The 17685-nt window shown below is 36.0% G+C and overlaps 1 protein-coding gene across 1 annotated transcript in view; it reads left to right on the forward strand.

The window, feature by feature from the left end:
- The window catches only part of epha5 (EPH receptor A5), a 117984-nt gene that overhangs the window by 60375 nt on the left and 39924 nt on the right, over positions 1 to 17685 (forward strand). Inside the window, exons 4-5 of the mRNA XM_066711051.1 lie at positions 15863 to 16018; positions 16509 to 16844. Coding sequence (XP_066567148.1) covers positions 15863 to 16018; positions 16509 to 16844 — 492 coding nt within the window. The remainder of the gene's footprint in view (positions 1 to 15862; positions 16019 to 16508; positions 16845 to 17685) is intronic.

The following is a 17685-nucleotide window of genomic DNA, read 5'->3' on the forward strand; positions in this document are numbered from 1 at the left end:
GTGATCCAAGAAACGAAAAGCGGTGAACTGGCGACAGGGTCATGGGCAGCCAAGGCTCATTGATGCACGTGGGGAGCGAAGGCTGGCCCGTGTGGTCCGATCCAACAGATGAGCTACTGTAGGTCAAATTGCTGAAAAAGTTAATGCTGGTTCTGATAGAAAGGTGTCAGAACACACAGTGCATCGCAGTTTGTTGCGTATGGGGCTGCGTAGCCGCAGACCATTCAGGGTGCCCATGCTGACCCCTGTCCACTGCCGAAAGCGCCTACAATGGGCACGTGAGCATCAGAACTGGACCACGGAGCAATGGAAGAAGGTGGCCTGGTTTGATGAATCATGAGTTCAAGGTCTTGACTTGGCCTCCAAATTCCACAGATCTCAATCCAATCGAGCATCTGTGGGATGTGCTGGACAAACAAGTCCGATCCATGGAGGCCCCATCTCGCAACTTACAGGACTTAAAGGATCTGCTGCTAACGTCTTGGTGCCAGATACCACAGCACACCTTCAGAGGTCTAGTGGAGTCCATGCCTCGATAGGTCAGGGCTGTTTTGGTGGCAAAAGGAGGACCTACACAACATTAGGGAGGTGGTCATAATGTTATGGCTGATCGGTGTATATATATATATATATATATATATGCCTTATTATAGGCAGCTTAATTGTTCCACCTTAATGCTTCATTTGTGATTGTGAATTTATATTATTTAATTTGTATTGCCAAAACAGATTTATTAATCACAGAAAACCTACTGTAATGTACTGTAAATAACTTCCACCATTAGACTCACAATTCCCCTCTCATTTTCAAAGTTATGCTCATCATGAAGATGGATTGAAAATAATTTAGGGCAGGCATACCATGCCTTCCAGTATATGGAAAATAGTAGCACCAGTCCTCTTGAAATGCCATGGCTAAGACTAGGTAAACCTGCCCTTTATCTTTCTACTTAGGATGAAGGTCAGCTCATTTAATCACTCACAGTTGGATGTGACTGCTGTATACCTGCACTTATATATTGCATATTACAGATTAAACACATATTCGTTTAATTGTATAAGTGTATGCATTGAAACTATTGTTTCAAGGCAGTATAAACTTTTATTACACATAATTGTGTAATAAGCAGCCATAATAATATGATTATGATAACATAATATACAACTGTGCTATCGAACAAAGATGTACAGATACAGATCACAGAATGCTAGCTAGTGCACAATATCAATACACAGTTGGGAGACTAGTGTTACAAAAATAGAATCATTCTTTATAAGAGAGGCATGATATCTGTAATGGGCCAAAAAGGGATTAAAAAGAAGAAAGTGGAGAGAGAATACTGACAACAACAGCAACAAAAAAATCTATAATACTTTGTCTGACCTGTACTTCCCCTGAAGCAGCCGCAATCTCTGCCACTAGGGCTTCAAGTTCAGGATCAGCATCCTTCAAAACCTGTAATCTTTCCATGGCAAGATCAATATCAAAGCAATTATATGTATACTGTATTATGCAAGATACAAAATGCAGGGATAATGCTGCAAACCTTCTGAAGAATGTACTATAGCTAGTGTCACACCAGAGACATGCAGACGACACCACTGCATTTTAAAGCATTCCCAGTGTCTGTTCTTTAACACATGAAGGAGTTTCGGTTATAATAATTATAATTCTGGTCAGCAGGAATTGTGCGGTTCAAAGGCATTTTAGTGGGGGTCTACGCAGTTCAAGTAAAAGTTTATTATTCTGCTTTGTTATGTGTTGCTTCACATATGCAGTTGATGGCTCCAACGATTCCAGGACTCAGGGTTTGCAGTTTTTTGTTTGTGTTTTTTTTTTTCCCGCTCTTGAGAAAAACGTAGATCTATAAATTCTCCTGCTACTCTTGCCCAAGCTGCAATTACTTCTCACCCTGTACTTGATACTGCTGCTTGGCTAATGCCTGCAGCATAACCTGCAGTTTGTTGGAATGAGGTGGTGGTACAAAAATGTTAGTGCTGCAGACAACCTTACTGCTATAGGTACCTGTCTTGCTCTCTGCAAGTCTCCTTCAAGGTCAGCATACAGCAGTCAGAGGATATCATTATTTTTAGTCCTGTGACTTAGAATATAACTGAAATGTTCAAATTGAAAGTGTCCTGTTGCACACAAGTATTATTTGATATTATTATATTATTCTGGCAGCACATAGCTAGCTAGATAGATAGGTACATAGATAATAAACATAATAAGACTATAATCAGTCTCCTGGTGATCTATTATAATCTATATATGGGTGTACATGGCGGCAAGTTTCACTTTTCTTTTGTCCTTCCCTGCCCCGCTTCCATTTGCAGTATACTGTCCCATTTCTATTTGAAATGAAGTAATTTTTGCCAGCTGTTTGGGTTGAACAAGTCACCCCAAATACAAATACTACACCTGTGCATACTTTGTTAATTGCTTCAGTTCATATGTAAATGACGCACCTCCCCTTTCATTCTGATGTCATATTGTGCTGACGCATAGATCCCAGGAGGGCACAACAGCATGTTTGATAAATCACATACAAGCATCAAATCTGCTTACCCATTTTGGATTATGAACAAATGTGCTTTTTGTTACAGCCTTGTGACCATTCATAATTAGGGCCCTTTATGTTACAACGTGTTGTTTTTATATATTTATTTTTGTATGTAATATAGTGCCCTGTTTGTTAGGCTCTGGAAATTATTTATTATTTTTTTGTAATTTTGAATGTGACAAATGCTATATACCAAATACAACTTGGAATTTGAGGTTTATAATTTCACCTCTTGAGGCATTATTGAGCTTTGGGAGGGAGAGATAGGATACTGGTATTTATTTTAATAGAATTTTAAGAGTAGCATTATTCTATATTTTGTGAATAATACCCTATGGGATTAAAACTCATATTAAATAAAAAAAAATTGAACCACCTGTTTAAAGTAATTTAATTTAATCTGTGTCTAAATCTCATGTTATTCTCTTAAGGAAGAAAACAAACAAACCAATCAAAAAACACATTTCTTGTAAGCAATACCCAGCTGTGTACAATATGGAGCCAGATTGCTGTTTTTTTTTAGCTTCTTTTCTGAAGTTGCATTTTGCAATTTTTTTATGTACACTCTGGAACAAATTAAGACCACTTAACATTGATTTCAGAACTTGGAGTGGTCTCTTAATTTTTTCCAGAGCTGTATATGCAGATAGGTCCATAAATATTTGGACAGTAACACAATTATCATCATTTTGGCTCCACAATGGAAATTAAACAATCAAGCGATCTTTAATTTGAGGTTAGTTGCATCCAAATTTGGTGAAAGGTATAGGAATTACAACCATTTTTATAAGTGGTCCACCCAATTTTAGGGGCTCAGAAGTATTTGGACAAATTAACATAATCATTAATTAAATTGTGATTTTCAATACTTGGTTGCAAATCCTTTGCAGTCAATGACTGCCTGAAGTCTGGAACCCACAGACATCACCAGATGCTGGGTTTCTTCCCTGGTGATGCTCTGCCAGGCCTGTACTGCAGCTGGTTCCCTTGTATTTATTGATGAAGTGTTTAGGTCTATATTACCTGCTCAGATTCAGCCAAATGCTTCAAAACTCATTGGACGGCGCTTTACAGTACAGATGGACAATGACCCGAAGCATACAGCGAAAACAACCCAACACCCAAGGCAAAAAAGTGGAATATTCTGCAATGTTCAAGTCATTCACCTGACCTGAATCCAATTGAGCAGCATTTCACTTGCTGAAGGCAAAACTGAAGGCAAAACCCCCAAGAACAAGCAGGAACTAAAGACAGCTGCAGTACAGGCCTGGCAGAGCATCACCAGGGAAGAAACCCAGCATCTGCTGATGTCTATGGGTTCCAGACTTCAGGCAGTCATTGACTGCAAAGGATTTGCAACCACAATTTAATTAATGATTGTGTTAGTTTGTCCAAATACTTTTGAGCCCCTAAGATTGGGGGGACCACCTATACACCGTTCATCCAATTTGGATATAACTACCCTCAAATTAAAGATGAAAGTCTACACTTAAAGCACATATTGATAGTTTAATTTCCACTGTGGTGGCATACAAAGCCAAAATGATGACAATTTTGTCACTGTCCAAATATTTTTGGACCTAAATGTATATTTGCATTTACATACATCTGTAGGCTAATTCTGCACTTACATGACCACATTTTGTTCCCATTTTGTTTGTGTGTTTTGATTAACCTTAAATGCACATTCTTAAGCAGTTAACACAAGGTAAACTTTTCAAGCTATAAAAGAGCTTCATGGTCTTATATAAGTTACCCAAACCAGCGTTTATGTTTATAAATGTAATATCACATTGCTGCTTACTGATACAGTGCAGCTCTCCATCCAGCTGTTCTGAAATGAGTTTCTTCCTAAACAAAATGGCTCATCAACGTGATAGTAATTCTGCACCTTTCCTTTGTGAACAGATGGGGGAAAACACAGAAATAGGAGAGATTACCAAGCTTTGCAAAATTAAGAGGTATTTGTTTTGGAAAATGGAAACATCTGCATGTTCCTGATCTATTTTTATAAGATCAAACTCACAGATTGGCATTTTAAAAGACGGAAATAATCAATCACTTTTTTCGTAGATTAATTATTTAGGAGAATTCAAAATGGAAATAAAATAGGGGGGAACTGCTTGACCCACAAGCTTTATCTGAATTAGAATACTGTCCATTGTGGGTTAGACTTTATTTACATCAAGTAAAACATTCATTTCACTAGCTGTATGTGGGAACACCATTCTAGGGTTAATGGCAGCAGTTCATCTGATGTTGCTATCTAAGAAATATGGATCAAAATAGTTTGGGTTTGTCTTTGGGTTAAAATTCAGGATTTCCTTTTGCATCACAGTTCAGTTTACTAATTGAGAATATTATCTAGTTTGTTATGTTTAGGTTTTATCTATTAGCCATCTCAAGTGTTATCCTTCTACTTAAGTGGCAATTTATAAAACAGTTGTTGTTTTTTCAAAATAAAAATGCACTATAAAATGCATTCGTTTAGCCTTATTGTTTCACCACATGTTTTACTGTATTGTTATTCCTTAGCAAATGATAAAGAGAGAGAGAGTGCAACAGAGAGAGAGAGATGATGTAACCATTTGACACCAACTGTTGTCTTTTCTATTTTTGGAAAACGCTGTAGATCCCATTGTATAAGCCATGCTACCTAATAGTTTGAAAGTAGAAAACAATATGCTGTTATAAATCAAGATCTGACAATAATTACTCTTCAGTACAGACAAACCTGTTGTAGGCTGAAACTGATACCATCTTGTCCAGAAGTGTGGGAGAAGGGAGAGAGACTACCTTAATTTTATAGTAGATTCAGATAAATAATTATTAATATTTTACACCAATTTATTTTACAAAGGAAGTCCACAAATTGCAAACATATAATCTGAGTTGAGCTCACTCATCCCCGTAGTAGCATAGTATGTTCTCTGGGTGAAGACTTTAACTACTACATGGGGGCTGTCCTGGCCTCTCCTCTCCCCCCTGGATACCCATATTTAAAATGTTACTATCATATTTCACAGCATTTTTAGACCTAATTTCAAGTTTATAGTCATACATAAACCCAGATTAAATCACAGTATTTACCAACCTGGCAATCACACATTACAAAGTCAATACTTTTTAATAGACAATGCAGTACATTTCCACAGACTAAAGTTCTGAAACATCCCTCTGTTCATTGGCAGCAGTTGGGGTTGTGGGTTGTTGCCAATTAATAGCCCTAATAGTAGCCAGAACCTCATCCCTCATCCCCAAGTCTAGGCTATAGATATGCAACCTTCCAGTTATTGCCTTTAGTCACCAACACAAAGGTGTGGATTTGGATGCTAAAGAACACATTGAGAAGCATTACATTATTTGAGTGATTCATTTTACGCAGAAAAAAATTACTTCAAATGCATTAATTCTATTCTGACCAAATACAACTGGGTCCTCTTGTTTTAGTAGCAGTGTTCATGGAATTGTTCAGTGAGAATACTGATCATGTGATATAGCAGATTTAATGAATTCACAAAATGTCCAATCCCTTCTCACCTTCACCATCAGGAATATCGGAGGGCATATGGCAGGGCACTGTCTATGTCCACAAGGAATTGGGACTCTCTCCTAGATGATGAATAGGGCATTTCTTGAAGGCTAGGGCAATATAAGACACCACAGGAAACATTTAATCGACAGCGAGGATCATACCTTGCAAAGTGAAGGACACCTCACTTTTTCTTTATTGATAGGTAGCTATTAGCTTTGTTAGTACTATTTTAAAAGAAGTACAATTTTAAAGTGTGCACCATTATTAAATTAATGTCAGTTTAGCATATATTGTTTAGCATCCATTAAGGAATCTTTTGAAAGCTAGAGGTTTCTGTTTGTACTTTTTGCCAAACAATTGACTCTGTATTTTCACTTCAACTTGTTTGTTTTTCTTGTATGCAGTGTCAGTTAGGTGATTCATCTTGTGATTGAGGATGTTCCTTTATCAATGAGACATGCTCAGCTTCAGCTATAACACTAGCAAGACACGATAGCCCACACTGCTCCATAAATCTTTGTATCACACAGGAAAAAACTTAGCAGCCTCGCCTGTCCAATTCATCCAATTGTATTGGATTGTGCTGATTTAAAGCTACAGCTCAGACATACAATAAAAGCACTTACAATACAATCCACTTAAGCTGATGAACAAATTTAAGCATTCAATATACTACACTAAAATTGAAATATAAATCATAAAACCTTTTTTAAAACACAAACAAACAAACAACAACAACAACAAATTTATCTTGAATGTGATATTAATAACTCACTTTGTACCTTGTCTGGAATGTATTTCTTGTCTGGAATGACATGTATCAATAATCAGCCATTAAAAATCTCTTCATCAATTGATTATTTTTAAGCAAAGGCTCCAGCCAAAGCAGTTGCCAAATTATTCTGATGGAAAAAATTGTTAATAGAGTATTTCCAGTAAAACTAAAAAGAGTAACATTATATTTGAATAACTTTCAAGTTATTTTGTTGAACCAATGAGTGCAAGGCAAAAAACGCTGCTGCTACAGTCATAAACTCATGAACCTCAGTCAGTCAATTCTGTATAAACTGGCCATCAACTCTAGTGACTATAGACATATATATATATATATATATATATATATATATATATATATATACACACACACACACACACACAGTTCTGGAAAAAAATAAGAGACCACTGCAATTCATCTCTACATGTATGGCAGACATTCCATTCCATTCATATTTTTATCTGGGAGAAATGTTGTCAGTAGTTTATAGAATAAAACAAAAATGTTCATTTTACCCAAAAACATACCTATAAATAGTATAACCAGAGAAACTGATAATTTTGCAGTGGTCTCATTTTTTTATATATATATATATATATATATATATATATATATATATATATATATATACACTCACCTAAAGGATTATTAGGAACACCATACTAATACTGTGTTTGACCCCCTTTCACCTTCAGAACTGCCTTAATTCTACGTGGCATTGATTCAACAAGGTGCTGAAAGCATTCTTTAGAAATGTAGGCCCATATTGATAGGATAGCATCTTGCAGTTGATGGAGATTTGTGGGATGCACATCCAGGGCACGAAGCTCCCGTTCCACCACATCCCAAAGATGCTCTATTGGGTTGAGATCTGGTGACTGTTTAGTACAGTGAACTCATTGTCATGTTCAAGAAACCAATTTGAAATGATTCGACCTGTGTGACATGGTGCATTATCCTGCTGGAAGTAGCCATCAGAGGATGGGTACATGGTGGTCATAAAGGGATGGACATGGTCAGAAACAATGCTCAGGTAGGCCGTGGCATTTAAACGATGCCCAATTGGCACTAAGGGGCCTAAAGCGTGCCAAGAAAACATCCCCCACACCATTACACCACCACCACCAGCCTGCACAGTGGTAACAAGGCATGATGGATCCATGTTCTCATTCTGTTTACGCCAAATTCTGACTCTACCATCTGAATGTCTCAACAGAAATTCCAGTCTTCAACTGTCCAATTTTGGTGAGCTTGTGCAAATTGTAGCCTCTTTTTCCTATTTGTAGTGGAGATGAGTGGTACCCGGTGGGGTCTTCTGCTGTTGTAGCCCATCCGCCTCAAGGTTGTACGTGTTGTGGCTTCACAAATGCTTTGCTGCATACCTCGGTTGTAACGAGTGGTTATTTCAGTCAAAGTTGCTCTTCTATCAGCTTGAATCAGTCGGCCCATTCTCCTCTGACCTCTAGCATCAACAAGGCATTTTCGCCCACAGGACTGCCGCATACTGGATGTTTTTCCCTTTTCACACCATTCTTTGTAAACCCTAGAAATGGTTGTGTGTGAAAATCCCAGTAACTGAGCAGATTGTGAAATACTCAGACCGGCCCGTCTGGCACCAACAACCATGCCACGCTCAAAATTGCTTAAATCACCTTTCTTTCCCATTCAGACATTCAGTTTGGAGTTCAGGAGATTATCTTGACCAGGACCACACCCCTAAATGCATTGAAGCAACTGCCATGTGATTGGTTGGTTAGATAATTGCATTAGTGAGAAATTGAACAGGTGTTCCTAATAATCCTTTAGGTGAGTGTATATATATTCTTAATAATGACACAGCAATGGATTCAGTACTTAATATATTTCGGTTTGGTTTTTGTTTTGTTCTGCACAGAATAATACAACAATTGTGCTTGCATGGATAGGAAAATAAAAGTATAAACCTAGGAACCTTGCCTGATCAGTTAATCAGACTGCCAGTCACTGAGAGATTGATTGGATTGGATTATTGCTGATGATGTGTGTGTGTATATACACTGAATGGCCACATTATTAGGTACACCTCCCCTTTCCATGAAATAGACGACAGCATCATGTGTTCAGACTATGCTATTTAAAGTAGGTAGGCAGGCACCTAGGGATTCATTGTGTGTGCAATTCAGAGGTAAAATGGGCAAGACAAAAGATTTGAGTGACTTTGAAAGGGGCATGGCAACAGACTTGCCGGTATGAGTGTGTCAGAAAGAGCAACCCTGCTGGGGTTGTTACTCACGACAGTGTAATGCGGGTATCAAGAATAGCCCACCACCCAAAAAACATCCAGCCAATGGTGGTCCTGTGGTCTGAACAGATCATTGATGAAAGAGGCTGGCAGAGGCTGACACGACTTGTGCAGGGTAACAGACAGGCTACAGTCAGTCAAATATCAGCTGTGTACAACAGCAGTGCCAAAAGAGATATGTTTCCCTGTTAGTCCCAAGCTTTGATGTCTTCCCTAAGAAAGTAAAATCTGAGTATGAGTCAGCTTGGCAGTGTTTTACTCATATGTGATATGCTTGCAGTACATCACAGGAAATAGGTTTGGAACATCATAATTATAACAATTACTTTATTTAATGCTAATTATGATAATATGATATAGCTGTGAGATATCATATTTCATATTTATAGGGAAAAGTACATGGGAGCAGACTTCTGAAAAAGCAGACTAATGATACTGTCAAGAAAACGTCATCATCCAATGGGTACTGAAAGTGTTATATTTATGCAATGTAACTGAGAGCTCAGAAATCTCACCTGGTTGAAGAGTAAAAACAGCAAATAACAATAACAATAAAAAACAGATCACATGCAATATAAATTAACAATATATGCGTATGTGCTTTAACACCAGTCACCTCCAAAATGTTAGAAACACTTAAGTAACAATTTGACTATACTTAATTCATCAGGAGAGGCTGAAATGAGTGTCCTTTAAATGTCACAAAATTATAGTTATTCTGATACATTTTTGAAATTAGTACATTAGTACAAATCACAATAAAAACCTAAATGTATATTTTCAATATTTTTCTATTAGATTTTTTGATTGTGTTATTAATATAGATTCTTTAAATAGTTCCATATTACATGACGTACTTGGAAAATCTATAATTATGTTTAGAAAATGCTAAACTGCCAGGCAGCCGTTAGCAAAATAAATGTTTTGTGTCTTGTTTTGTTTGTTCTTTGTCTATGTTAGGAAACCACCCTTTTCCATTAAGATTTTAACTGATTTGTATAAAAGAAAAAATCTCAAAGTCTTTTTGTGAATTATAATCTCTTCTGGTTATGTTGTAATACAACAATACAAACCAGTTGTTTGGTTTACACCTTTTCCTGTTTAGCATTCTGTATTGTACTCCAATAGAGCCAGAAATGTTTTCCCTCAAAGCCTTGTCAGTATGATAGTTTTGCTGATTAAGCTTCTCTCCAGTCTGCATTACTACAGTTCTTTACCCTTGTCAGTGAATATGATAAGGCTATCAAATTTAGTGTTTATTCAGCAACTTTTTTTGGTGTGGAAGCAAAAAAAAAAAAAAGAAAACTTTTAGAAGTATTGTAATGCAAGATTTTGAATTATGGTGGCATTGAGATTGTGTGATGTTTTTTCTAAAGTGTCAGTGTGTCCTATCAAAAGCATATCTGAGTTATAACATGTATATATATCATCAGAAGCAGCATTTATCGGTTTACTGCTTGATGAAGGCCTCACCAGGTTGTTTCCACATTTTATATTATATTTATATATGTGTATTTGTGGAGTATGAGAGGCCTTGTACAATAACTTTCAGGTGACTTTTTGGCATCCTTATCACCAGCACCAGAGCTTGCAGATCAAGGATAGAGTTATAATGAAGCAAATTATTTGTTTTGTCAAAAATTGTCTAATCATAGCAAATTCCAGTATATCACAATGGGATGTTTTGATAGCTTGATAGTGATAACCGTTTTTATTTGTTTTATTTAGTTGTTTCACCAGATCTTGAAATGGACATGTGAGCATAAATCTTTATAAGCACTGTTTTGCTGAGTATGCCTGTACAGGTTTGAATTTTAATTTAGTTGTTCCCACACTTACTGCAGCTCTACATTAATATGTAACTACAGTGCTTGGCATTCACTTTAAATATCCAGTCAGCAAACAAACATGACATTTTAAAAATGAGGTTTGGGAGGAGGGATGGCACCCAGCATGGAACATGCCTAGATACCAACTACAACAGTTTAAATTGCTATATAGCTGTTATGCATTGTGTCTAATTTATTTTGCTTTGTATGCCTCTTCTTTCTGGTTGTCTGTATATGCTGGGCTGCAGTTGTTTTGGTTAGACAGATTGGTACGAGTGTGCAAGCTATGAAGAATAATACATAAACATGTATTGCATTATTGAGGATGTTCCTTCTTTTCTGATGGTGGGGTTGAAAAATATTGATACGGACAACATTTGAAATAATTGAGGATAGCTGTTTTAAATTAGAGTTCAAGTCGTTGGTGAAGGCCACACAGCATTGTATCATATCACTAAATTAGTGATTTTTTCTGTTTGTTAAAACTCAACCTTATTAAAATGCAGTATATCTCTTTAACATAGCAAATAAAAAATTGCTTATGAAGCCAACAACAACTCAAGAACAGACTGTATGTCTGCTCTGCCATGGTAATAGACATATAGTGTTAGTCATTCTCAGGCCTTTTTATTTATTTTTTTTGCATTTCATTTTCATTGCAGCAAACATCCTCAGATGATTTGATGCTAGCTTAAAAAAAAAAAACCTCCAGTTATGCATGTTGATTGCAAACATGTATCCTTTATTGTTGTATTGTGCTGCTGGGCATGAGAGAAAGGGGTGAATTCGTGACATGTTTGTGTAAGAATCAATAATACAGTAGAATTTGCTAGGTTGGATTTTTCCCTTTAGACTGATAGAAAGATAGTGTCAGAGAGTGTATATTTAAACACCATTGCAAACACTTTTTGTTCATAATTACTTCCCAAGTATCCTATATACTGCCTATTGGAAGTATTCACCCCCCTTGGACTTTTTCACATTTTGTTGTTACAATCTGAAATCTTGATTTGTTTAAATGTTTTCTACACAACTTGCAAGACTTGAACATTTATGTCCACCAACAATCTCCATCCAACTTGACAGAGCTTAAACAATTTTGTCATGCAGAATCAGTGAATATTGTACAATTCAGATGTGCAGAGACTTACCCCCAAAGACTTACAGCTGTAATTATTGCCAAAGACGGATCTACCAAGTATTGACTCAGGTGGTTGAATACCTATCTATCCATTTTATTTTTTATGTCATTAACTTGTTTTTTTTCAAAATACAGATTAGTTTGCCTCTTCAAAGTGTCTACTCAGTTAAATCAAAGTGGAAAATATCCCATTTAAATTAATCATAATTTCAGATTTTCACAAAACAAAATGTGAAATGGTCCAAGGTGGGGTGAATACTTCCTATAAGCACTGTATCTTGAATTGACAATTTTGAAAATGAATTACATTAAACACTGGCATAATATAAACAACACTCCTACTTATATAAACATAAAATCTTCACGAGTTGACTTCAGTGGTCAGATTAACATTAATATAATAATATAAATTAAACAAATATGTATCTAATTTCAGTGACGTTTTGTGTAGTGGAGAAAGAAGAAGATGAAAAAGAAGAAGAAAGAAAATCACCATCCTGCAGTAAAATGCAGAACAGTTTCAGAAAATATTAGTATTCTTACTAAAGCAGCCATTACACTGCAGACATCCTCTTCTGTGTATTCAGTGTTTCTAATTGAAGAGTTGAAGTCACTTTGTGATGCCGCTGTTTTATTCCATAATGTCTGTGAGTAGAGTTTAATCAATGTCTGTGCCTGCACTTTTGACTGTAGAACACATTGATAATCTATCTCCCCTTATCCATGGCTATAAATTAGGTAAATGTATTTAATGGCATTAAGATGCACGGAATGCATAAGTAACTGCATTTGAAAAGAGAATAGAGTAAGGCCTTTAAAAGTCTTACATCAGGACAATAAAATCAATGGCTTGTAGCACTAGTGCTACAGTGAGCATCTTTCTCGTGCCAAGAGCATTTATGATTCATGTTTTATACCTGTAAATTAAATATTTTAATACACTTCCTTGGGTTATTATAATAATCTTAAATACATTACGTGATAGACTGTATAATGCACTTCAATGCCTAGAGTATTTTATAGACACGTAAAGCAATCACATGTTTTAAAAAAGACGCATGAATTGTTTTTTTTTTCTCGTGATTTCAATGAGAATGACGAACATCAAATTACACAGAGGGCAGGATTTTGTGTCACACAAAATGGATTCAGTGAGGTTGTATTTTCTATTTCCTTCCATATATTACTACATTGTTGATATTTTGCAATATGCTATAGAAACATTGCCATATTTGTCTAAATCTGTACAGTGCAACGGAGTCCGTTGAATTAGAAAAATATTTACATGGTGGCATTATTTTTTTGGTGTCAGAATCTGACAGTCACTGACTAATGACAGCATGACCTGTTTTGTAAGAGAAAATAAATTGAAAAGCCATTCTGAAGGAATGGATATATGGTATAGAGATATGTTTCATTGTGCATTCTTTCATGCTCATTTCTATTATCAGAGAGAGACACTTAAATCAGGTTATCGCACCAACTGCCAGCTTTTTAAACTGTCTTCACAGAGCTGCAGAGTTTCTGTGGAACTGATTAGATATTGCTGCCTGTTGTTTGATTAAGGCTGGTTCTCTAATTAGGTTTTTCTTGGTGAGGAACCCTTAGTCTTCTTGTATACATTTTGACATTTAATAGACAAGTAGGGAAATGTCATGGGTTTGTAAAGCTTTTTTTGTAGTGCTATGAATTTGCTGATGGTAATTAATTCCAAGAGATGAGTCAATTAATTTACATAACAAGACAAGCATAATTGCCAAATGTAGTAGCCATTTTTAAGAGCACAACTTGTATTGTGTTCTCTTTTCAACCTGGCTGTTTATTAAAGTTGGAATGATAAATACAGCTGGTTCTCTCTAAAACCACCCACAGGGACATTTTTCTTTCATTGTCATATAATACCGAGAACAATTTAACAAAAAACAAAGCGGAGACTGTGCTACAAAGACATATTTTTACTTAAACACAATGTTCTTTGTTGCTCAGATATCTGAAACAGTTTTCAGACAATTATCATGGAAAATTGTTATAAACTGAATTCAGCAATTATTTTTATTTTGATTTCCTCCCTTTTATATTTGAATGCATTTTTCTGTGTATAAAGATGTTTATGTCTCTGTTTTGTTACTTCTGCTAAGTTGCTTTTCATTTCCATCCCATCAGGAACAGGTCAATAAGGAAATGTATTTCATGTAGGAGTTTTTGTGAATTGTGGAGGAAATGCTGTCAAAAGTGCCCTTTATTTATGCTCTGAAAAAATATTGCAGCGAAATAATGGGTGAGAAATAACCAAGAAATCTGGCACAATACTCTTGATACCTGCTTTTTAAAATATTGACCTGTCACTAGAAACACATTGTCATTGTTGGATAATAACTAACATTTATTGAAATTAATGTAGTTATTTATGAAGTACGTTACAACTTAACAATAAAATATAAGTATAAACCAGGGATAAGCTTTACATACTGCATGTGCAATTTTGAAAATGTTAATAATAAATACAAGATTACATTTCATTTTGAAATACAGTAAAACATACATTTAAATAAGTATTGGAAAATATACAGCTATGCTTGGATGCAAATAAATGGCAAATTATAAACCCCACTAATTCCTTGCTGAAGTTCCCTGTGGCAGAATCCATGTATAGTGCAGTCGAGACATTAGAGTTTCATTCCTAATAATTTTTAGAATAACTTAAATTCTACCAATTCCCCTTTAGGCAACTTGTATTCTTCAGCATCCAGAACAATGATTCCAACTGTTCCTATGAACTAGTATCATGTGTATCTTATGTGGTATTTTCATTTATAGAAAGAAAATAAAGACACACAGACGCACACGCACACACAAGATATCTCTGCCAGATATCATTTTGTGGTGGCGCTTTGGCACTCATACATTGCAGTGATTGAAGGATCTTTAATGCTCTGCAGTGTATGGCTTTGCATTGTGTGCAGCAGTATCTCATTAGTATGCATGGCATGGCACAGCACTTTGTACAGTAGTGTGCAAATTCATTAGATTTCAAGATCTCCCGTTGATTGAACTTTGCACACACAAAATAATTCACTATATAAATTAGTTACTAATGTTTGCAAGGTTATGTCACGTGAAAAGAATTTGAAATATTTCTGAAATGTAAATGAGTTCATATACAACTGGGTTATGAAATTCTCCTCAGTCTGTGTCTTCCCCTCTGACAATGTCCTATGCATTTTACTTGCATTGGTATGGGCCAATCTATAGCCTACATAAGTGCCAATGCATGTAATAATATATATGTATGAGTGAGTTAAATTAAAAAAATGTATTGCTGTGTGTATGTGAGAGAAACTTTATCCCTGTTAAACCCAATTAAATATTTGAGTGTTGTTTATTTGTGCTTCAACTACAACCTAGATAAAGCTCATGAAGTCTTCTATTTAGAGGCCAATATTTCAAATAACAAATGTAATTTTATTTATTTGGAAATAGGTATTTTCTTTAGGATTTAATTTGCATTATGACTGAAATCAAACTGTAATAGAGCAATTATTAATATACTACAAAATAGGTCAATGCTAAGGAGTACATCTACTTCCTAAAGAGCCAGTTAATGGCGATTACCCAAGATTTTCTTGTCATGTCAATGGATGTGTCTTCTGCCTTTGGAAAGATCAAAGCTTTTGCATACAGTTGAAGTGTTGGTCTTGTTTCTTCTTTAAGCACAATCTCTCTTGTGTCTGTTCCAGTGTGCAAAGCTGGATTCTTCAGATCCTCTCCTCAGAGTTCAGGCTGCAATAAGTGTCCTCCACACAGCTACACCAATGTAGAGGCCTCTACATCCTGCGAGTGTGAGGACAGCTACTTCAAGAGGGACAGTGACCCGTCCAGTATGGCCTGCACAAGTAAGTACTTATTGTCTTATTACAGTAACTTCAAATAATCTTCAAAATGTGTTTCTCTTGTAGTCAGGATGAATTTATATGTACACACGTAAAGCCCTCACTCCATTTTTGTGATTTATGTATGTCTCCAACTAATCACACATAGCCCTGATCCAGCAGTTTGTATATCACCTTCAATTCATCAATATAAAAACTTGAAAACATTTAATACAGATCAGTCAATCTGGTGTTTTGGTAATTTCAGCAGTTTAGGGATCACTTGGAACACACATCTGAATAAACTTCAGAGTTCTTTTTATTGAGCAAGAGTATAGGTCAATAACTGATCAATAATTAACATGCTTCTAGTCGAAGGATATTGATGATTAAGAGCAATCTATAAATCTGAGTGCATTGAAGCTCTCCAGTGCAAGGGCTAAAGACCACTGAATTATTTGTAAGTGTGGCATAACTGGTTCACTGAATTATGACTTTTTGTTTCCACAAACAGAACCTCCCTCAGCTCCTCGAAATGCAATTTCCAATGTGAATGAGACAAGCGTGTTCCTGGAATGGATGGCCCCTGCAGAAACAGGAGGCCGGAAGGATGTGACCTACAATATTGTATGCAAGAAGTGCACCTCAGACTCTCAACTGTGTGAGGAATGTGGCAGCCATGTCCGGTATATCCCTCAGCAGATGAGCTTACGCAATACCTCAGTGATGGTGGCAGATCTTCTGGCACACACAAATTACACTTTCGAGGTGGAAGCCATCAATGGAGTGACAACTCTTGCCTCCCTACCAAGACAGTTTGTTTCTCTAAACGTGACAACCAACCAGGCAGGTCAGTACATTACTGAAACACCAGGGTGCCCCGCTTACCAAACAACATGTACACTGTAGAACATACTGTATGTACATATGAGATTGAACTTGAAAATATGGAACATGACACATGTATATGATGTTTAACTAAACATTTTCATACTATTTCTTCTATTACTGCTATGCATACATGAAGACTGTTTCTTTGCTTAACTTAATCAGACCACCAGTGAAACAAATCACCTACTATACAATGACACACCTTTACCTCAAACTCTAAACACAGAACAAAATATCCATTAGAGATCACAAGTACCGTTCAGTCGTTTTTATAATGAAAGGCTCTCAGCTCCTCTTTGTGTATGATGAATGTTTATGTCTTTTTAGTTAATAAAAGCTGTCAAGACTGTTCTGTTTTGTCAACAGAAACAAAAAGCTTCAGATGCCTAAAAAGGATTACCTGAAGGAATTAAGATAGTTTATATAAACATTTGTGTTAAATGCATGCTTTCTCCACAACCTTTAATGTAAACATTACAAGTCTTTGAAGTAAGTTTCACATCTGTTATTTTCCAATCATGAACCTACTCTACATTTTCCCCAAAGAAACAGTTGTTTAAATTCACTGCATTCATGTCCTCTATTACTAATTGCATTGTTACTCAAACTTTGAAATAATCAGTAAGTGGAAAGTTATTAATTATTAGTTTGAAAACAGATCCAAGATATGGATATGCCTGTTTGTCAGAAATATTTCAGTTATATGTCCTTCCGTTTGAATGGCTCCAAAGTGCTTAACTACAGGATTAATGATCAGTACTCAAACTAGATGTTTACGTATAAGGGTGTCTTAGTAACAG

This window comes from Amia ocellicauda, chromosome 8, assembly GCF_036373705.1.
Source record: "Amia ocellicauda isolate fAmiCal2 chromosome 8, fAmiCal2.hap1, whole genome shotgun sequence".
Classification (NCBI taxonomy): Eukaryota; Metazoa; Chordata; class Actinopteri; order Amiiformes; family Amiidae; genus Amia; species Amia ocellicauda.